The sequence below is a fragment of the Stomoxys calcitrans genome, chromosome 1 (genome assembly GCF_963082655.1).
Source record: "Stomoxys calcitrans chromosome 1, idStoCalc2.1, whole genome shotgun sequence".
Lineage (NCBI taxonomy): Eukaryota > Metazoa > Arthropoda > Insecta > Diptera > Muscidae > Stomoxys > Stomoxys calcitrans.
In genome coordinates this window covers 132,972,917-132,992,563 of record NC_081552.1, presented here as the reverse complement: position 1 = coordinate 132,992,563, position 19,647 = coordinate 132,972,917, and the positions used below count along the sequence as shown (strand labels likewise).

Here is a 19,647-nt window from a genome sequence, read left to right as displayed (position 1 = left end):
GTCATTCGTACTCATTCGACCATAAGCCGAGTCTTCGAGAGATTGAGGACAAGAGGTGGGTTATGGATGATACACTCTTCCAGGATTTGCTGGCCATTTCTGAATGGGGTCGAATGAATCGAGTAGATTTTAATGCAAGGAAGACTCAGTGTTGCTTGTTGTCACACAAACGATTCGCTGATCCATTGCGATCATCCTTGTCTATCAACGGTGTAGATGTTGAGCAATCCGTCACTCCGTCCGATCTTCTTAACATCTGCACCACTTTCATAAGGCCGAAATTGGCCTGGAGCTACTGGACCGTGTACAGATGAGAGTGATGGCGTTGATTGGGGACAGTGGGGTATCCAACTCTATTGCCTCCCTTCATCATCGTCGCAATGTGGGTTGTTTGGCGCTGTTCTATCGGTACTTTCATGGAGTGTGCTCGTCTGATATCCGTCTTCTTATTCCTGATGTAAGGATGTATGTCAGGGATACTAGACATTCCAGGAACTCACACCCGTTTGTAATTGATTGGCCAGCGGACCGCACAATGCATTATAGAGAGAATTCTGATTTCGCCCGAACCTTTCGTATGTGGAATCGACTTCCGGCTAATGTTTTTCTCACCCACTTTGACATCCAAAGATTTAAGACAAATGTCAATAAACACTATATCCTTCTCTCTTAATAAAAAAACCCGCCAATGAGAAAGTTCAAACACTTTTTTGCGGTGTCACAATAGACATCATATTAGTTTTACTCAAAACATTATTTTGAGAATACTAATCATTTGCAACGTAATAAATTTTTGTTTTTGATAACGAATTTATATAAATATATTTTCAATAAATAAATAAATATTAACATACCTCTGCTCCTTGATCATTTAACAGGGCAGATATAAGAATTGTGTCGTCATCTTGAGGAAACGTATCCAATGTTGTGCCACTACCATAGTAAAAACTGTGTTCGCCTAGTTGGATGTATCCATCTGCCACTATGTCGCTCAGCGATATACCAAACCCATGCAGCAAATCATTGAGGGCTGGAATGTTGGCGCCCCCTGTATCTGGAATCCACCACTCTCTGGTATTTTCGTCAAAAAATTGCATTTTTTTCATTACCGTCGTATTGTACCAATCAGCAAAAATAACTACTCCAAGGCCGTAGTCAAATACATCTTTCTGTAATTTGTAGATTTCTTCGTCAAAAAACTCTTCTTCTGGATCAATAATTAATAATGAACCGTATTCGCTAGCATTGAAGCACGTGTATGGAGCTCCCAGTACATCAATATAATATCCACGGTTTCGTAAATGGTGATACAAGTCTCTAAAATTTGTGTGGATGTGATCACCTCTCCAATCAAGGGGGTCGGATTTAATCTTTAGGCTATCTCTAGGTATATAGCCGGGGGGATACTGAATATTGTGATACTGGTCCCATAAAATCCTTTTATGACGAGGCGGTTTTGGAGCTATTTTCACTTTAATTGGAAATTGGACTGTATGTCTATGGTGATTATTTTGTGTAGATGAGTATACTACAAGCTTAATCGACCCTTCAGCGTTTCCCTCATAATAGCAACCCCTATTAGTAACACCTGTATAGAGAAGTGTGAATTGAGTATTACTGAACTTGCTGCATATAGTAATTCTTAACTAACAGGTCATATGGCTTCTATTTGTATAATGAGTAAATAAATAAAACTTAATTACATAATTATTCTCTTTATTAATATAAGTTAAATAAACATGTACACTCTTTGTTAACTCTTTGTCTTTGAACATATATTCTGAAAATACTCACTTATTTTCACTGCCATCCAGCCAGTCCATGGCCACAAAATCTGTGAATACAGTATTTCAACAAGCAACAGGTCTCCATTTTTATCCAAATTTGGCTGCCATTCGGGTTTACTAGTAATTCTTCCCGTTACGGAAATCGCATTCCAAATAGTGACATTTACTATTGATGGCATGCCCACACAATGTAGCGGTTGTGAACTATATGGCCACATATAAGACTCCGAATAGTCAATGTAAGGTGGGCTAAGTGTAATCTTGGGTTCATATGATAAAAGCAGTTCCAAACTTTTAGAAATGTTCAGCTTCCCATGACCTTGTTCGAATATGTTATTGTGCTGCAATTTAACGGCCCCCTCTGCTAGTATTTGCTTCACCAAAGCTTGATTTATTAAACTTAATTTTTTTGGGGCTCCACTTAGTATTAGCGCAACAGCTCCGGCTACAACAGGAGAAGCTACTGAGGTTCCGGACAGAGAAATACATCCGCCATTTAAACTGCTTCCTTTCACATGACTACCATATGTGACAATGTCTGGCTTAATTCGCCCGTATCCATTTGGCAATTCCCATGTTGTCATTCCACGAGAGCTGAACTTTGCTACAAGTTCATCTGAATTGATGCCACCGACTCCTACAACATCACTTTGATCTCCAGGGTTATTAAGAGTACCGTACAGGGGTCCATCATTTCCAATGGCAGAAACTGTTATAATTTTATTTGCCGCAAGCTCTGACACCTTGTCAACGAATGGATGGTCCATAAAATCTGGGCCGCCAATACTTAAATTTAAAACATTAATTTTCTTAAACATTGCATAGTTGAAGGCGTCCAAAAACCAGGAAGTGTATGAAACCTAAAACGATAAATACATTTAATAACGCAGTACAACACAAAATATTTACAAATATGTGGACACTACTACTACTACTAATTGGCCATAATCGTCTGGTCCGAGGAGGCATTAATACGCATCACATTTCATAGCATTCTCCCCTAGGTAGCGACCAGCGGGCATAGCTTTGGCGGAGCAGATTGAAGGCTCCAGGCAGATTGAGAATGCTCCCATTAGGATTACAAGGAGGTGTAGCTGCTCGCCAAACATGTCCATTGCATCCCTGATCTCCTGAGTGACGTATACTAGCAAGGCGTCATCTCTGTGGGGTCAGACGACCTCCCCATAATTCTCAACATAGACCGACAACCCGACTTCATAACCTCTGAGCGCCGAACGTTTATCAATTAGAAAAAGGCCGATTAGGCTGGCTTCGGAGAATACACCAATCGCCGCTTCAGTGAATTGACACCCCCCAAGGTTGTGCTAGTTACCAAGAGGAAATTTCGAAACATTATTAACGCAGAAGCCGCTCACTTAATACCAGCCGATCGAATACCCTAAGAGCGGCCCAAGTTCCCGGCGCAGGCATTAGTACTCGCAGACGAGCGTGATGGGATTCGTTGTACGGACGCCACTAACCCCTGTGTTCTACTGTTAAGTCACTCTCGAACCCCGGTAGATGGGATGATAGGACCTCGATCACTTTTGGCGAAATAACTGTGACTGATCCGAGATGCGCCAGGTTGTTCAACCGTCAATTTATTGTGCATGGCGAGAGTGGCAGGCCAAGGAGAAGAGCCGATGGACTGCCATATAATTTAGCGAAGTTACGACAGTCATCCATGGCGCCAAATCATCCAACACGTCTGGCCACGTCGGAATCTCTACATTGATGTTGAAGAATCTGGAGTTGAGTACCTTACTACTGTCCTCAACTTGTCTTTGAACACTCTTATAGTATCCCGAAAATGGGTAGAGTGATCCAGCTACAGAAATCTGGAAAGAACCCGAGTTTGGGGATCTCCTTTCTCTCACCAGAAGCAAAGACGCTGCATAGCAAAACAACTGTTTTGCATGCCATTACCGCACACATTTGCCGTGGCTTCAATCAGCCCAGGCCGGTCCTCGTGGCACTGGACCTATCGAAGGCATTCGACACGGTCAGCCATACCAAACTACTTGAGGACATCGCCAACACTCCTCTCCAGTCAGGGACATTGATCCATTAAACCATCCAGATTGCTTTAAAAAGCCCAACAACTTACGAATGTTCATATCCGCTAAATCAGACTCGTTAGGAGGTTTTTGTATTCAGAAATATGTTCTCCAGGGATTAAATGGCTGCCTGGCTGCCTGGCTGCCGGAGAAGATATATGCCAATCGTCGTTATGACATTATATCTTAGCCATCCAACACTTCCTTAATTGCAAGGATCTCCGCTTGATACACACTGCAGTGGACGGGTAACCTTTCGATCTAGACCTTAAGAGTACACCCCAAAGCCCACCTGGTCGTCCAGTTTAGAAAAATCCGTATAGAAGTCTATGTAACTTATCTAGTTGGTTCTATCAGAAATAGTAGAACAGTACATTTTATCAAAAAGCGGCTCAGGTAGAGTGTAGTCCACACTGCCTGGAACATCGGATACTGTATCAAGGATAACACAGGGTCCGTGGCCGCCACATGACCAATGATAATGCTCCCTTAACCTCACGGCAATGGTCGCTGCAATTTGGGTAGCGCAATGTCCAAATGCACATAATGTAGCATTAAATTCAGTGCATCAGATGATGTCGTCCTCAGTGCGGCTGCACAAACAAGCCATCCGTTGGATCCGGTTAAGTATTAAGCAGTAGATGGATTTTTGATGCGCCGTCCACCAGACCACAACACTATATAGCATAATAGGTCTGACAACCGCAGTATATACCCACTGCATGACACGCGGTCTAAATCCCCAACTTTTGCCAGTAGCTCTCTTGCAGGTGTATAGGGCAAGAGTGGTCTTTCTTGCCCTAACCAAAATGTTGGATTCGAAGTTCAATTTCCTGTCCAGCAAAACACCCAGGTATTTTGCGCTTTTTATAAATTGAACATTCTCTACAAGGAGACAGGTCGACGAATGTTGTGTTTAACGCTGATGCCTGCCATCATGGCCCAAACTTGCGAGGCCCCAAGATCCTAGGGTGAATACAATGCAACTACCAACGCCCCCACATGTAGTAAACCACACATGAGTACCAATTTGATCCCACGCATTTGGACGTGTTCACCTACTTGGTAAGGAGCGGAACACTACCTAAGACTCCTTCCGATCTATATGTCACGGTACCAAGCCACCACGTTGCTCCCCTCTAGGGCCACACCATTGTAATGCTGGAAACTAAGTTCCAGGGGCTTCTGACACTCGTGGTACCAGATTAAAGTCTCCGGTCAGATATCGTAGCATTAAGACTACAACCAGTTGAACCCGACACAGTTCCGGACTGGTCACCTGGAGGAGACAGAGTAGTGGAGACAGTACACCTCTTTTAGTGCGTTCCTCTGCTGACCCATCAGTTTAGATCCACAGACCCCAAACTTGCCGTAATGCATATTTTAGTAAGTAAGTTATTAATAAACTTTCTTACGGTAGAGTTGATGCCTAGAAACTCCAACTCCTTCATGATTGACGTCGGTTTTACATTGTTGAAAGCACCTTCAATGTCAATAAATGATACCATTGTATATTCCTTGACAGCGAGAGAACCCTCTATGTAGCCGACTAGGTCGTGGAGGGCTGTTTCAGTGGATTTGCCTTTACTATATTCATGCTGATGCCTAGAAACTCCAACTCCTTCATGATTGACGTTGGTTTTACATTGTTGAAAGCACCTTCAATATCAAGAAATGATACCATTGTATATTCCTTGACAGCGAGAGAACCCTCTATGTAGCCGACTAGGTCGTGGAGGGCTGTTTCAGTGGATTTGCCTTTACTATATTCATGCTGCTGCCGCGACTGGCGATCTCCAGGGATTTTTGCCCTAGAAATGTTTCTGCTAACCTCTTAAGAGTCTTCAGTATAAAGGATGACAAACTAATAGGACGAAAATCTTTCGCTGCTTTGGGAATGAAAATGACCTTCGGGTCCCTCCGTCCTACAGCTATATATGACATGCTGATACAAGCAGAGTATATCTCCCTAAGCCAAGGAACCAATTTCCCTAATAAACTCCGACGAATAATGCCACGTTGTTCGCTGGAGAATTTCCAGGGAAATGTGTGTCAACGAGTAGTTCTAGTATTTGCTCACTACTCATTGTTTATGCAATCACCTACTTCGGAATAAGCCCACCGTAATAGGTCTCGAGGTTTCAGTAGCAGACAACATGCTACGACAACTGTTCTAAGCCTACTCCCGGGCTCTAGATCTGCCGCTCCACTGGAAACAGACGCAGATCATCTACCGCCTAATGGATACCTAATGAATGGATAATGAGACTTATTTATTTCAAGGCTGGCTACTACTGAATCTCCAATTCTTAGCTACGGAAGAAGAAAATCATTTAGACTACTCTTTGCAAGAATACGGGCTCTGTGTCTTCCATTCTCCGTACCCTTAAGAAGTTTAAATCCCCGAATTCTTAGTAGAAATCAACAAACTAATTTGAGAACAGAAATGAGCGTAAATGAAAAAAATGTCATTAAAATACTGAAGCTGGTTCGCCGAAACACACAGGGCTTGTCGGGTCCCCACCGCTTCATCGACCTTCAGTTTCAACTTGTTGAATCCGTAGCATTCAACTTATTCAGAATTGGTGAGGTCTGCGAGACAGCCGGAGTTTAGTACGAATACTGCATGTCTCCGGAGACCATCAGCCTCATCCAATCTACCAATCTTCCAGTCGGTGGTTGAAAGATTAGAATTACATATCCCTAGTCTTCCAAGTATGGATTAAGGATCTTTTGGTCGAAAAGGAATATTTTCCTTCTTGATTAAATCTAGTGCTGCACCTGGCTAGAGGTTTCAGTAGCAGACAACATGCTACGGCAACTATTGAGTCTTCGGAGTCTATTCTAAGCCTACTCCCGGGCTCTTAATAGATACCACTATCGTAGCTATCCTTGTGTGACCTAAATGTTTCTTTCAAAAATAACGACCTATTACGGGTTATAGAAAAATTCTTGCGGAGCGAAATAACAAAACGTCCGCTCTACTCAACGGTTCAAACAATAACTGGTTTAGCAGTTGTTAAGTGCAACATTAAGCTTCGGCACGTTTGTTTTATTTATCCATCTAAATATTGTAATGCAATGCTGTAACATGCCACATGTCAGGGAAGAGCAAATCTTGATTGTTATATCCATATTTAGGCCTTTTTTCTTCGAGCAAATAATTTTTTATAGGCTGTTTATTTTACACAATTTCAATAATTTTCTTCTAAATAACGGATCTGATCATTCCAAAGATTATGTATAACGGAAGATTTACAAACACAGGTGCTGGTGTTTGGTTGATTTATTTGTAAAAATGCCAGCTTGCTTTAAAAAGCCACAACACACTAAATAGTATATTAAGCAGGACAAAATCAAGGATGGAAAAGGAGGACAAATCAAATGTAGTTAATAAGATTAAATGTAATGGGGATGAAGCTAAGTTATGTCATATGACTTACTATGAAGGAACAACCAAAACTAAATTGAAAACAAGATTATCATCTCACAAATCTAACCAGAAAATGAAAGTCAAACCTTATACACCAAAATTTAAGGACGTAGGAAGACATTAAAAATGTTACATATTATTGACACCCTTACAAACAAACGTTTAAACTTTCAGAAAGTAACAGACAATTGTGCTCAAATTTACAGGAATTTGGTACAAAAATAGAAACAAAAAGGAGAGCACTTTAGTCGAACTTGTGCGCTGTAAAGGAAAAGTCGATTGTTTTGTTTCAAAATGTAATTACCGAATCGCAATGTAAAATTTTTGTGTTTGTTTTAAACAAAAAGTTATTAAAAGTTTTTTTAAGCCAAAATTTTCATGGAATTTTCTTGGCAAAACATTTTTTATAAAAATTGTTCCGAAAGACAAATATTTATCAAATATTTTTCTAAGACATAATTTTGTATAAATTTTCTATTAATTCTCGTTTTATTTTTTCAATTGAAATTTTATCTGTAGAAAAAATATTTAAAAAAAAAATGTCTCTAAATAAATTATTTTGCTTGTTAGTCTGAAATACCCTTTCCAAAGAATATTTTAGTAATATTTAACTATAAATTATTTGAATAACATCGGCAATGAAATGAAAAACTTTAAGGGCTGGGAAACATAATTTTAACCCTCTCATGCCCGAATTAAAAAGCCCAAAAATTTTTTTTATGCGCTATATATGTTAGTCTTGACTCACACATGAACTGATAAAAAATTCAAAGTCCTTGGTATCCTGGTTCATCAGTTACGGGATGTTGTCTATGGGCAACATTGGGCAATATCAGTAAATTTCAAGAGAACATGTATTTTTTTTAATTAATTTTTTTATTGCAATTCAAGTATGAAAAGATACAAAACAATTTTTTTGTGGATTACAGCACAAATATACGTTGCATTTACTACACTTGGAGCGCGAATAACCAGTGTGGCACAGCCTGCATCTACCTTTTGCTAGAACAGACGTCTCAGTCATTGTGTCTGTCGTGGAAGGTCACTATCTAATCGGAAAACATGCTGGCAGACTTAAACCTAACCTAACCTACGTTATCAGTGATATTTTTGTAGTTTTTCAAAAAAGTTTTCGTGAAAAACATAGGTATTTCTCTGTGAAACACCAACTTAATACCCCCCTTTTTGTAAACATTCAATTTAACTCGTCGAGTTTCATTTAAGATTTTCGTACATAACACATAATGAAATCATTATTCGCAAAATCTTTTCGTTGTAAAGAGATTTTCTTGGAAGAAAATCAAAAGTTCAAAAAGTAAAATTTTAAAATGTATTAAATAATATTCACTGTTCTCAAATCTACGGTCAAAACCAAAAAACTAATTAACTACTAGAATGTTCATCCCATAATCACTATGAGCTCCGTCTCAAGTGCCTTAAATACTGTATTGTTAATTATGGAATTCCAAGAAACAAAACGAAATGGTTTTATTTGAAATAATTGTTTTTAAATGTAAGATAATCTGGGTGATCATTTCGGGGGTTTTACAACAACCAATCCCATTGCAACCGGTTGTACGTACTGGATTGACCCGTGGAAGTCATTCATCGGCAAGGGCTGCCGCCTCAGTTTACAACACACTGCTACAACAACAACAACATTTGGGGGTTTTAAACCTTTCATGCCCACAGTTGCCTATAGGCAACATTGTGCTTATGTGCTTCTAAGTCCCGTTATTTTGAATTGTTTGACATGCGGTTTTTTGCATTGTGTAGTTATAAGAGTTGTGCAAGCTTAAATCTATTTTTTGTACTGTCAGTTAGACACGATTTCATTCAGTAGCCGATCTCGATAGAGTGAACTTGTTAAAATCGTTTAGCGAAAAAAGTGTTTACAAAAAAAAAATTAAAAAAACATTAAAATAATTCTTTTATTATAAAAACAAGTGCAGAATATAAATAAATAAAGGTAAGTGAGTTATTTAAAAAATAAAAATTATAAGATAAGTGTTTAGTTTGTTTATAATATTTTTGTAAAAGTGCTGTTGCCTATAGACAACATTGGTCAAGTGTGGTAATTTCTGAAAAGTGTACATTTCTTTATGTATAAAAACATATTTAGATGCGTCCAACAGGTTTAACACAGGCAGAAATTGAAAAAATTGCTAATTTTGACTGAGATGATTCTGAGGATGAGGAAAATGAAGAAGAAGAGGAAAAAACTGTAAATTTCGAAAACATCATCGAAGAAACGCTAAAAAATGTGATTAATAGTGGCGAAAATATGGAAGTGTATCTAATTGAGGAACTAATTAGCCGTGAAAATGACGGAGCAGGATCTGAAAATAGAGAGGTTTTACAGGAGATTATGGAGAAAATTGATTTGCAAAGTTTGAGGTGGAGGACTCAAGAGTTTACGGATTGTAATACCATTTGGAAAAGCCAAGTGCTCAGCAATGAAGCGAAACAACCAATCGAACATTTCTTCCATTTCTTTACAGATGAAGTTTGGCAGAAGATTTGTGACGAGACAAATTTGTATGCGGTACAAACTAATGGAACTGAACTAAAATGTAATGTGTCTAAAATAAAAAGATATGTTGGTATATTGCTATACCTTGCTGTAGGCAATATTCCAACATATCGAATGGCATGGGCAGAAAATTTCAAATTGGCGGCGTTTGGAAATGCATTGCCAAGATATAGATTTGAAAAAATTAAACAATTTTTACATTTTAATAATAATGATGTTCAACCTGGGTATGATAAATTATACAAAGTTCGCCCATTGCTGAATTTTATAAAGAGTAAATTCAATGAAATTCCCCAAGAAGAATTCCAAAGCGTGGATGAGCAAATGATTGCATATAAGGGTAATTAATTTAATGTGGTTATATTATATATATATATTATATTATATATATATATTATATTATATATATATATATTATATTATATATATATATTATATTTATATATATATATATATTTTTTTTTTCTAATCCAGAAATATATATTTTATTAGGTCAACACAGTTTGAAACAATATCTGCTAAACAAGCCCCACAAGTGGGGATTCAAAACGTTCACTAGAGCTGGTGTATAGGGCATAATGTACGACTTTACTCTCTACATTGGTGAAGGAACTTATGAGTCTTTTAGTATGGGAATATCATCAGATATTGTTTTAGCTTTAGCATCCAATATTCCGATGAACCAAAACTTCAAATTATTTTTTGATAATTGGTTTACGTCAATAAGCTTGATGCTTGCGCTACGTCAACGAGGAATATTATCCGTTGGGACAATCCGCAGCAATCGTTTGAAGAACTGTGCTCTAAGGAGTGAGAAGGAGCTTCAAAAACGAGGACGGGATTCATTCGATTGTAAATATGAGGCAACGCACAATTAAATTGCTTGCCGTTGGTATGACAACAAGAGCGTTCAACTAGTTTCCAACTATATAGGTAAAAACCCCATAAGTGAGTGCAAGAGATGGTGCCGAAAGGAGAAGAAGTTCATGATAATATTGGGTTGCCAAAAAAGTAATTGTCGGTAATATAGTAGTAATATAGTCGGCGTTGACAAATTTTTTCAACGGCTTGTGACTCTGTAATTGCATTCTTTCTTCTGTCAGTTATCAGCTGTTACTTTTAGCTTGCTTTAGAATAAAAGTGAGCGAAATTTTGTTTACATTTGTTTGTTTGGCGTCAATTTTAATATGGGTACCACATGTATTGAAAGAAATTCATTTAACAAACCGAATCAACGCTTGTGATATGCACCTTAAACGCAATGAATTCGATCCGTTTTTTAAACGAATCATAACTGGAGATGAAAAATGTATTGTTTACAACAACGTTAGTCGAAAACGATCATGGTCCAAGCATGGTGAACCAGCTCAAACCACTTCAAAGGCTAATATCCACCAAAAGAAGGTTATGCTGTCTGTTTGGTGGGATTGGAAGGGTGTGGTATATTTTGAGCTGCTTCCAAGGAACCAAACGATTAATTCGGATGTTTACTGCCAACAATTGGACAAATTGAATACAGCCATCAAGGAGAAGCGACCAGAATTTGTCAATCGTAAAGGTGTCATATTCCACCAGGACAAAGCTAGACCGCACACATCTTTGGTCACTCGCCAAAAACTGAGTGAGCTTGGTTGGGAACTTTTGATGCATCCACCATATAGCCCTGACCTTGCACCATCAGACTACCATTTATTTCGATCTTTGCAGAACTCCTTAAATGGTAAAAAAACGGCAATGATGAGGCTATAAAATCGCACTTGGTTCAGTTTTTTGCAGATAAAGGCCAGAAGTTCTATGAGCGTGGAATACTAAATTTGCCAGGAAGATGGCAAAATGTTATCGAACAAAATGGCAATTATATATTTGATTAAAGTTCATTCTAAGTTTTATTAAAAATTCATTTATTTTCTTTTAAAAAATCCGCAATTACTTTTTAGGCAACCCAATATCTCGTCCAGGTTAACAAACGAATGCTTAACAAACATATAGGTGGGGTTGATCTTTCTGACATGTTGATGGAATTATACAAAATCAACCACCACTCAAACAAATGATAGGTTCGGCAACATATGCTCTTTTGTGGGAACTTGGTTCCAAGGCCGTCTAAAGAACTGGCGATGGTGGAGCCGATGGTATAGAACCTGGTGATGAAGGAGTTGACTTCATCGTTAAAAGAAGCGATGTTGGGCGACTCCTTTTCCTTGGTAAAACAGCTGTTTGAGTTGCGTTCAAAAGCTCGTTAGCAATGTCCAACTGGAATTTTATTAGTGGCATATGCTTTACTTCTCCGTCTGTATATTTGAGGTCTCTGCGATACAACAGCCAACTATTTACTACACAAGCATTAAAACACCAGTATATTATGCGCATATATCAATTGTTTGAGCGGTGGTTGATTTTGTATAATTCCATCAACATGTCAGAAAGATCAACCCCACCTATATGTTTGTTAAGCATTCGTTTGTTAACCTGGACGAGATATTGGGTTGCCTAAAAAGTAATTGCGGATTTTTTAAAAGAAAATAAATGAATTTTTAATAAAACTTAGAATGAACTTTAATCAAATATATAATTGCCATTTCGTTCGATAACATTTTGCCATCTTCCTGGCAAATTTAGTATTCCACGCTCATAGAACTTCTGGCCTTTATCTGCAAAAAACTAACCCAAGTGCGATTTTATAGCCTCATCATTGCCGTTTTTTTTACCATTTAAGGAGTTCTGCAAAGATCGAAATAAATGGTAGTCTGATGGTGCAAGGTCAGGGCTATATGGTGGATGCATCAAAAGTTCCCAGCCAAGCTCACTCAGTTTTTGGCGAGTGACCAAAGATGTGTGCGGTCTAGCTTTGTCCTGGTGGAATATGACACCTTTACGATTGACCAATTCTGGTCGCTTCTCCTTGATGGCTGTATTCAATTTGTCCAATTGTTGGCAGTAAACATCCGAATTAATCGTTTGGTTCCTTGGAAGCAGCTCAAAATATACCACACCCTTCCAATCCCACCAAACAGACAGCATAACCTTCTTTTGGTGGATATTAGCCTTTGAAGTGGTTTGAGCTGGTTCACCATGCTTGGACCATGATCGTTTTCGACTAACGTTGTTGTAAACAATACATTTTTCATCTCCAGTTATGATTCGTTTAAAAAACGGATCGAATTCATTGCGTTTAAGGTGCATATCACAAGCGTTGATTCGGTTTGTTAAATGAATTTCTTTCAATACATGTGGTACCCATATTAAAATTGACGCCAAACAAACAAATGTAAACAAAATTTCGCTCACTTTTATTCTAAAGCAAACTAAAAGTAACAGCTGATAACTGACAGAAGAAAGAATGCAATTACAGAGTCACAAGCCGTTGAAAAAATTTGTCAACGCCGACTATATTACTACTATATTACCGACAATTACTTTTTTGGCAACCCAATATTATCATGAACTTCTTCTCCTTTCGGCACCATCTCTTGCACTCACTTATGGGGTTTTTACCTATATAGTTGGAAACTAGTTGAACGCTCTTGTTGTCATACCAACGGCAAGCAATTTAATTGTGCGTTGCCTCATATTTACAATCGAATGAATCCCGTCCTCGTTTTTGAAGCTCCTTCTCACTCCTTAGAGCACAGTTCTTCAAACGATTGCTGCGGATTGTCCCAACGGATAATATTCCTCGTTGACGTAGCGCAAGCATCAAGCTTATTGACGTAAACCAATTATCAAAAAATAATTTGAAGTTTTGGTTCATCGGAATATTGGATGCTAAAGCTAAAACAATATCTGATGATATTCCCATACTAAAAGACTCATAAGTTCCTTCACCAATGTAGAGAGTAAAGTCGTACATTATGCCCTATACACCAGCTCTAGTGAACGTTTTGAATCCCCACTTGTGGGGCTTGTTTGGCAGATATTGTTTCAAACTGTGTTGACCTAATAAAATATATATTTCTGGATTAGAAAAAAAAATATATATATATAAATATAATATATATATATAATATAATATATATATATAATATAATATATATATATATAATATAATATATATATATAATATAACCACATTAAACTAATTACCCTTATATGCAATCATTTGCTCATCCACGCTTTGGAATTCTTCTTGGGGAATTTCATTGAATTTACTCTTTATAAAATTCAGCAATGGGCGAACTTTGTATAATTTATCATACCCAGGTTGAACATCATTATTATTAAAATGTAAAAATTGTTTAATTTTTTCAAATCTATATCTTGGCAATGCATTTCCAAACGCCGCCAATTTGAAATTTTCTGCCCATGCCATTCGATATGTTGGAATATTGCCTACAGCAAGGTATAGCAATATACCAACATATCTTTTTATTTTAGACACATTACATTTTAGTTCAGTTCCATTAGTTTGTACCGCATACAAATTTGTCTCGTCACAAATCTTCTGCCAAACTTCATCTGTAAAGAACTGGAAGAAATGTTCGATTGGTTGTTTCGCTTCATTGCTGAGCACTTGGCTTTTCCAAATGGTATTACAATCCGTAAACTCTTGAGTCCTCCACCTCAAACTTTGCAAATCAATTTTCTCCATAATCTCCTGTAAAACCTCTCTATTTTCAGATCCTGCTCCGTCATTTCCACGGCTAATAGTTCCTCAATTAGATAAACTTCCATATTTTCGCCACTTTTAATCACATTTTTTAGCGTTTCTTCGATGATGTTTTCGAAAGTTTTTTCCTCTTCTTCTTCATTTTCCTCATCCTCAGAATCATCTCAGTCAAAATTAGCAATTTTTTCAATTTCTGCCTGTGTTAAACCTTTTGGACGAATCTAAATATGTTTTTATACATAAAGAAATGTACACTTTTCAGAAATTACCACACTTGACCAATGTTGTCTATAGGCAACAGCACTTTTACAAAAATATTATAAACAAACTAAACACTTATCTTATAATTTTTATTTTTTAAATAACTCACTTACCTTTATTTATTTATATTCTGCACTTGTTTTTATAATAAAAGAATTATTTTAATGTTTTTTTAATTTTTTTTTTTGTAAACACTTTTTTCGCTAAACGATTTTAACAAGTTCACTCTATCGAGATCGGCTACTGAATGAAATCGTGTCTAGCTGACAGTACAAAAAATAGATTTAAGCTTGCACAACTCTTATAACTACACAATGCAAAAAACCGCATGTCAAACAATTCAAAATAACGGGACTTAGAAGCACATAAGCACAATGTTGCCTATAGGCAACTGTGGGCATGAAAGGGTTAAAACCCCCAAATGTTGTTGTTGTTGTAGCAGTGTGTTGTAAACTGAGGCGGCAGCCCTTGCCGATGAATGACTTCCACGGGTCAATCCAGTACGTACAACCGGTTGCAATGGGATTGGTTGTTGTAAAACCCCCGAAATGATCACCCAGATTAACTTACATTTAAAAACAATTATTTCAAATAAAACCATTTCGTTTTGTTTCTTGGAATTCCATAATTAACAATACAGTATTTAAGGCACTTGAGACGGAGCTCATAGTGATTATGGGATGAACATTCTAGTAGTTAATTAGTTTTTTGGTTTTGACTGTAGATTTGAGAACAGTGAATATTATTTAATACATTTTAAAATTTTACTTTTTGAACTTTTGATTTTCTTCCAAGAAAATCTCTTTACAACGAAAAGATTTTGCGAATAATGATTTCCTTATGTGTTATGTACGAAAATCTTAAATGAAACTCGACGAGTTAAATTGAATGTTTACAAAAAGGGGGGTATTAAGTTGGTGTTTCACAGAGAAATACCTATGTTTTTCACGAAAACTTTTTTGAAAAACTACAAAAATATCACTGATAACGTAGATTAGGTTAGGTTTAAGTCTGCCAGCATGTTTTCCGATTAGATAGTGACCTTCCACGACAGACACAATGACTGTGACGTCTGTTCTAGCCGATGACAGCAAAGCAGTAGACCTTTTCAAGTCTAGACTAGCCCACATAGTTTTGGAATGCTCACGGCCCCTCTTTGCGACCATCTATTATTCGTTGTCCTTCGGGCCTGGTCCTGGAAAATTAGCTTACATGTCGCTAGAGGCATATCCACAGATTCCAGTTTCCCTGGAAAGTGTAAGGCAGTTCCTAGTGTCGCAAGCTCGTCCCCTTTACAATTCCCTGGGATATCTCTGTGGCCCGGCACCAAAAACGGGTGAATTATGAACTGTTCAGCCATCTTAAGAGATCTGCAGCAGTCGAGGGCGGTTTTTGAATTCAGAAATACGTTCTCCAGGGATTTAATGGCTGCCTGAAAAGATATTTATGTCAATCGTCGTTATGACATTATATCTTAGCTATTCCACCATTTCCTTAATTTTAAGGATCTCTCCTTGATACACACATAATAGGTCTGACAACTGCAGTATATACCCAATGCATGACGCGCGGTCTAAACCCCCAACTTTTGCCAATGGATCTCTTGCAGGTGTATAGGGCAAGAGTTGCCTCTCATGTCCTTTCCAAAATGTTGGATTTGAAGTTCAATTTCCTGTCCAGCAAAACACCCTGGTATTTTGCGCTTTCTGTAAATGGAACATTCTCTCCTCCCAAGGAGACATGTTCCACTGTAGGCAACTTGTATCTCCTGCTAAAAAGAACTACTTCTGTCTTGCACGGATTTATACCCAGACCACTTTCGGTAGCTCACTTCGCTGTTGCACGTAGAGCTTCCTGAAATATATCTCATAGAGTGCTGGGAAACTTTCATACGCATACGCGACCATAGACAATAATATATTGCTAATTCTTCCAGAGACAATAATATATTGTTAATGGCTATATTCCAAAGTAGAGGAGACAGTACACCTTCTTGAGGTGTTCCTCTGCTGAACCATCTTTTTAGATCCACAGATCCCAAGCCTGCCGTAATGCATCCTTTAGTTAGCAAGTTATTAAAAATTCTCTGACTTCTGAATATACCTCGCCGTAATAGGTATCGAGGACAGAATCTTCCTTAGCCAAGAGGCCTCAGATGTATCCTTCACTGCGCTGCAAAATTCTTCCCAGGATTTGTTCTGAGCCTTTTTGATCTCGCCCTTATATTTTCTTAGCTCAGCCTTATAGATTTCCCAATCGTGTGGTGCTCTTGTAGCTTTTGCTCTGTTGTAGAGTTTTCTGCAGTCCATTCTTAGACCAACAAGCTCTGGCACTAGGACATGCTGACAAAAGTGAGTCATTCAGGGACTTCGTAATCCGCTTTACCATTATGTCTATATCCTGCGCAATTGCCACTTCTTTTTCTGGTCTAGAAGGGATCGAATTTGTGCCGAAATTTATCCCAATCCGCCTTTCTTCTGTTTAGCCGAGAGGCCACTTCTGCAGTATTTTCTCCAATGTTGAAACCAATATAACGATGATCGGGAAGCTGTGATCATCCAACACTTCCCAATCTCATATTCTTCCAATTATATCTTCCGATACAAAGGTAATATCTGGTACCTCCTGCCTGTTTCTGGTAATAAAGGTCGGCTTATCCCCTTTATTACAAATCGCCAGATTGCAACTTATAATATATTCGATAAGCAGCTCACCCCTTTCGTTCACATCCGAACTTCCCCATATCTGGTGATGTGCTATAGCATCACTTCCCACAATGAGGCTCTTCTTCCCTACAGAAGCGGCTTTAACCAGCAACTAAAGGTTTGAAGGCGGCATCTCGGAATCTTGTGCCATATATAGGGAAACCAGGCAGTAATGAGATATATATTTCAAGGCTAGCTTCTACTGAATCTTCAATGCTTAGCGATGGAAGAAGAAAAACATTTAGATTAGACTACTCTTTGCAAGAATACAGGCTCTGTGTCTCCCATTCCCCGTACCCTTGAGTAGTTTAAATCCCAGAATTCTTAGTCTACGAACCATTCCTCCAAACACCCATGGTTCCTGGTTAAGAACCACGTCCAATCGTCCTACCATCAGGAGGACTTTAGTGCCGCCGAAGCGGCCTTCCAATGATAGCGATTTATCTGTAGAAACTGGACCATAATCAGGATTTAGATCTTCCAACACTGTTGTGTTAGCCTCGTCTTCTGATTCCGCCAGGAGTTCATCCTCACAAAATTTGTTAGATTTTGTCATGATGAGCTTCCGTAGCGATCCAGGGGCAGGTGAGAAAGCAGTGGAACCACTCTTTCTCAGGACACTGGACATTTGCGGTGTGGACGATTCCTCCATTGATGCTTCACTAGCTGCTGCTTTCGAAGTACTTTTTGAGTTCCGTCTTTCCTCGCTGGTGCACATCTTGAGCCCAGTTCATCCGGATGATCCACCTACACCGGACTTGTTGAAACCGTTTCGATGCCTTCCCCTACTGTCTCGATTTTAGCAGGAGGATTTTCAGTTTCCTGCAACCCGCCAGAGTTTAGCGATGTGGTCGATAGTTCCCCAGGCAAGTGATCATCAACAACTGCTGAGTCGTCTTCTGATTTATCAACCCCACCTCAGTTTCAACTTGTTAAATCCGTAGGATACAACCCCTTCAGACTTTTTGAGGTCTGCGAGACAGCCGGAGTTTAGTACGAATACTGCATGTTTCCAATCACATCAGCCTCCAATCTAGCAATCTTCCAGTCGGTGGTTGAAAGATTGGGATTAGAATCCCTTAGTCTTCCAAGTATGAATTCAGCAACTGAGGGAAGCCTTGGTATCCAAGCATACACCATTGGTCGAGAAGGAATATCTTCCTTCTTGACTAAATCTAGTGTTGCACCTGGCCAGATCCCATCAATCTTTTGTAGCGCACAAGGACACATTTCAATTTAGCGTTGATCCTCGAAGGCAATTAGTCTGTATCGGTCCCGATACCAGCCTCCATCATCACAAACTGGAGGAGACCCAGGAATTTCCTTAAGAACATCGGAATATGCTGATGACAGTCCATTGACTATGCCACTCCAATTATTTCTAGGTATGAATGTTCTTCTCCTTTGTCGACAACTGGCCCTAGCGACATTAGCAAAGGTTCTTTGACCCTAATCCTTTTAGGCATGGGATGCCCTCCAGATGACCGCAGCCTTTTGGCTGACTGCGGTGCCGTTTCCGAATCTAGACGGGTAGTCTTTAGAGTAGCCTGTGCAGCGAATCCCCGAGCCCAATTTAGGGAGTCTCTCTCTCAAACAGTGAGAGTCATAGGATCATTCGCACCAAACCTCTCAATAAACCTGAGAGCGATGCGCCTTCTATTATTCCAACCTCTTAAAGAGCGTGTTGGTTTGCCGGGAAGGCCGATGGCCTAGGCAAATTATAGGCATGCGAAGATAGAATAGGTTCAGCCTTTTCCTTAAGACTCGAACCAGATGTCTTCGTCAAAAGTCCCTGCTGACCAGTCGTCTGTCGGCTAGTGGAGCCTGGAGCAGCCGCTCCAACAGTATAGGTTTCAGTAGCAGACAACATGCAACGGCCAACGATACTACCACCGCAGCTGTTGGGTCTTAGCAGTCCATTCTAAGCCTACTCCCGGGCTCTAGATCTGCGGCACCACTGGACGCTTGCTCGTCCACTACGCAACTTTTTCAGCCTTGCTTACCTTCCGGGGCGTCGGAAGGTTGCGAACATTCAGCCCATCCCCAGAAAAGGTGGGCCGAACAACCTTGCGAATTACCAGCCAATTGCAATATGCTCAGCGTCATATAGATAGATATCGGCGGTATAGATATTGAGCAGTCAGATGCTCTTGATGTTCTGGGCATGAAGATACAATGTGCTGTCCGTTGGTCAAAACACGTATTCGAAGTTTCGAGAGAAGCATTCAAGTGTTTGGGCTTTCTTAAGCGGTGCAGGAAGTACTT

The 19,647-nt window shown here is 39.0% G+C and overlaps 1 protein-coding gene across 1 annotated transcript in view; it reads right to left on the bottom strand.

Moving 5' to 3' along the window:
• The window catches only part of LOC106094159 (membrane-bound transcription factor site-1 protease), a 165,810-nt gene that overhangs the window by 62,361 nt on the left and 83,802 nt on the right, over nt 1-19,647 (bottom strand). Inside the window, exons 3-4 of the mRNA XM_059362384.1 lie at nt 1,795-2,647; nt 855-1,588 (exon numbers count right to left, since the gene is read on the bottom strand). Coding sequence (XP_059218367.1) covers nt 855-1,588; nt 1,795-2,647 — 1,587 coding nt within the window. The remainder of the gene's footprint in view (nt 1-854; nt 1,589-1,794; nt 2,648-19,647) is intronic.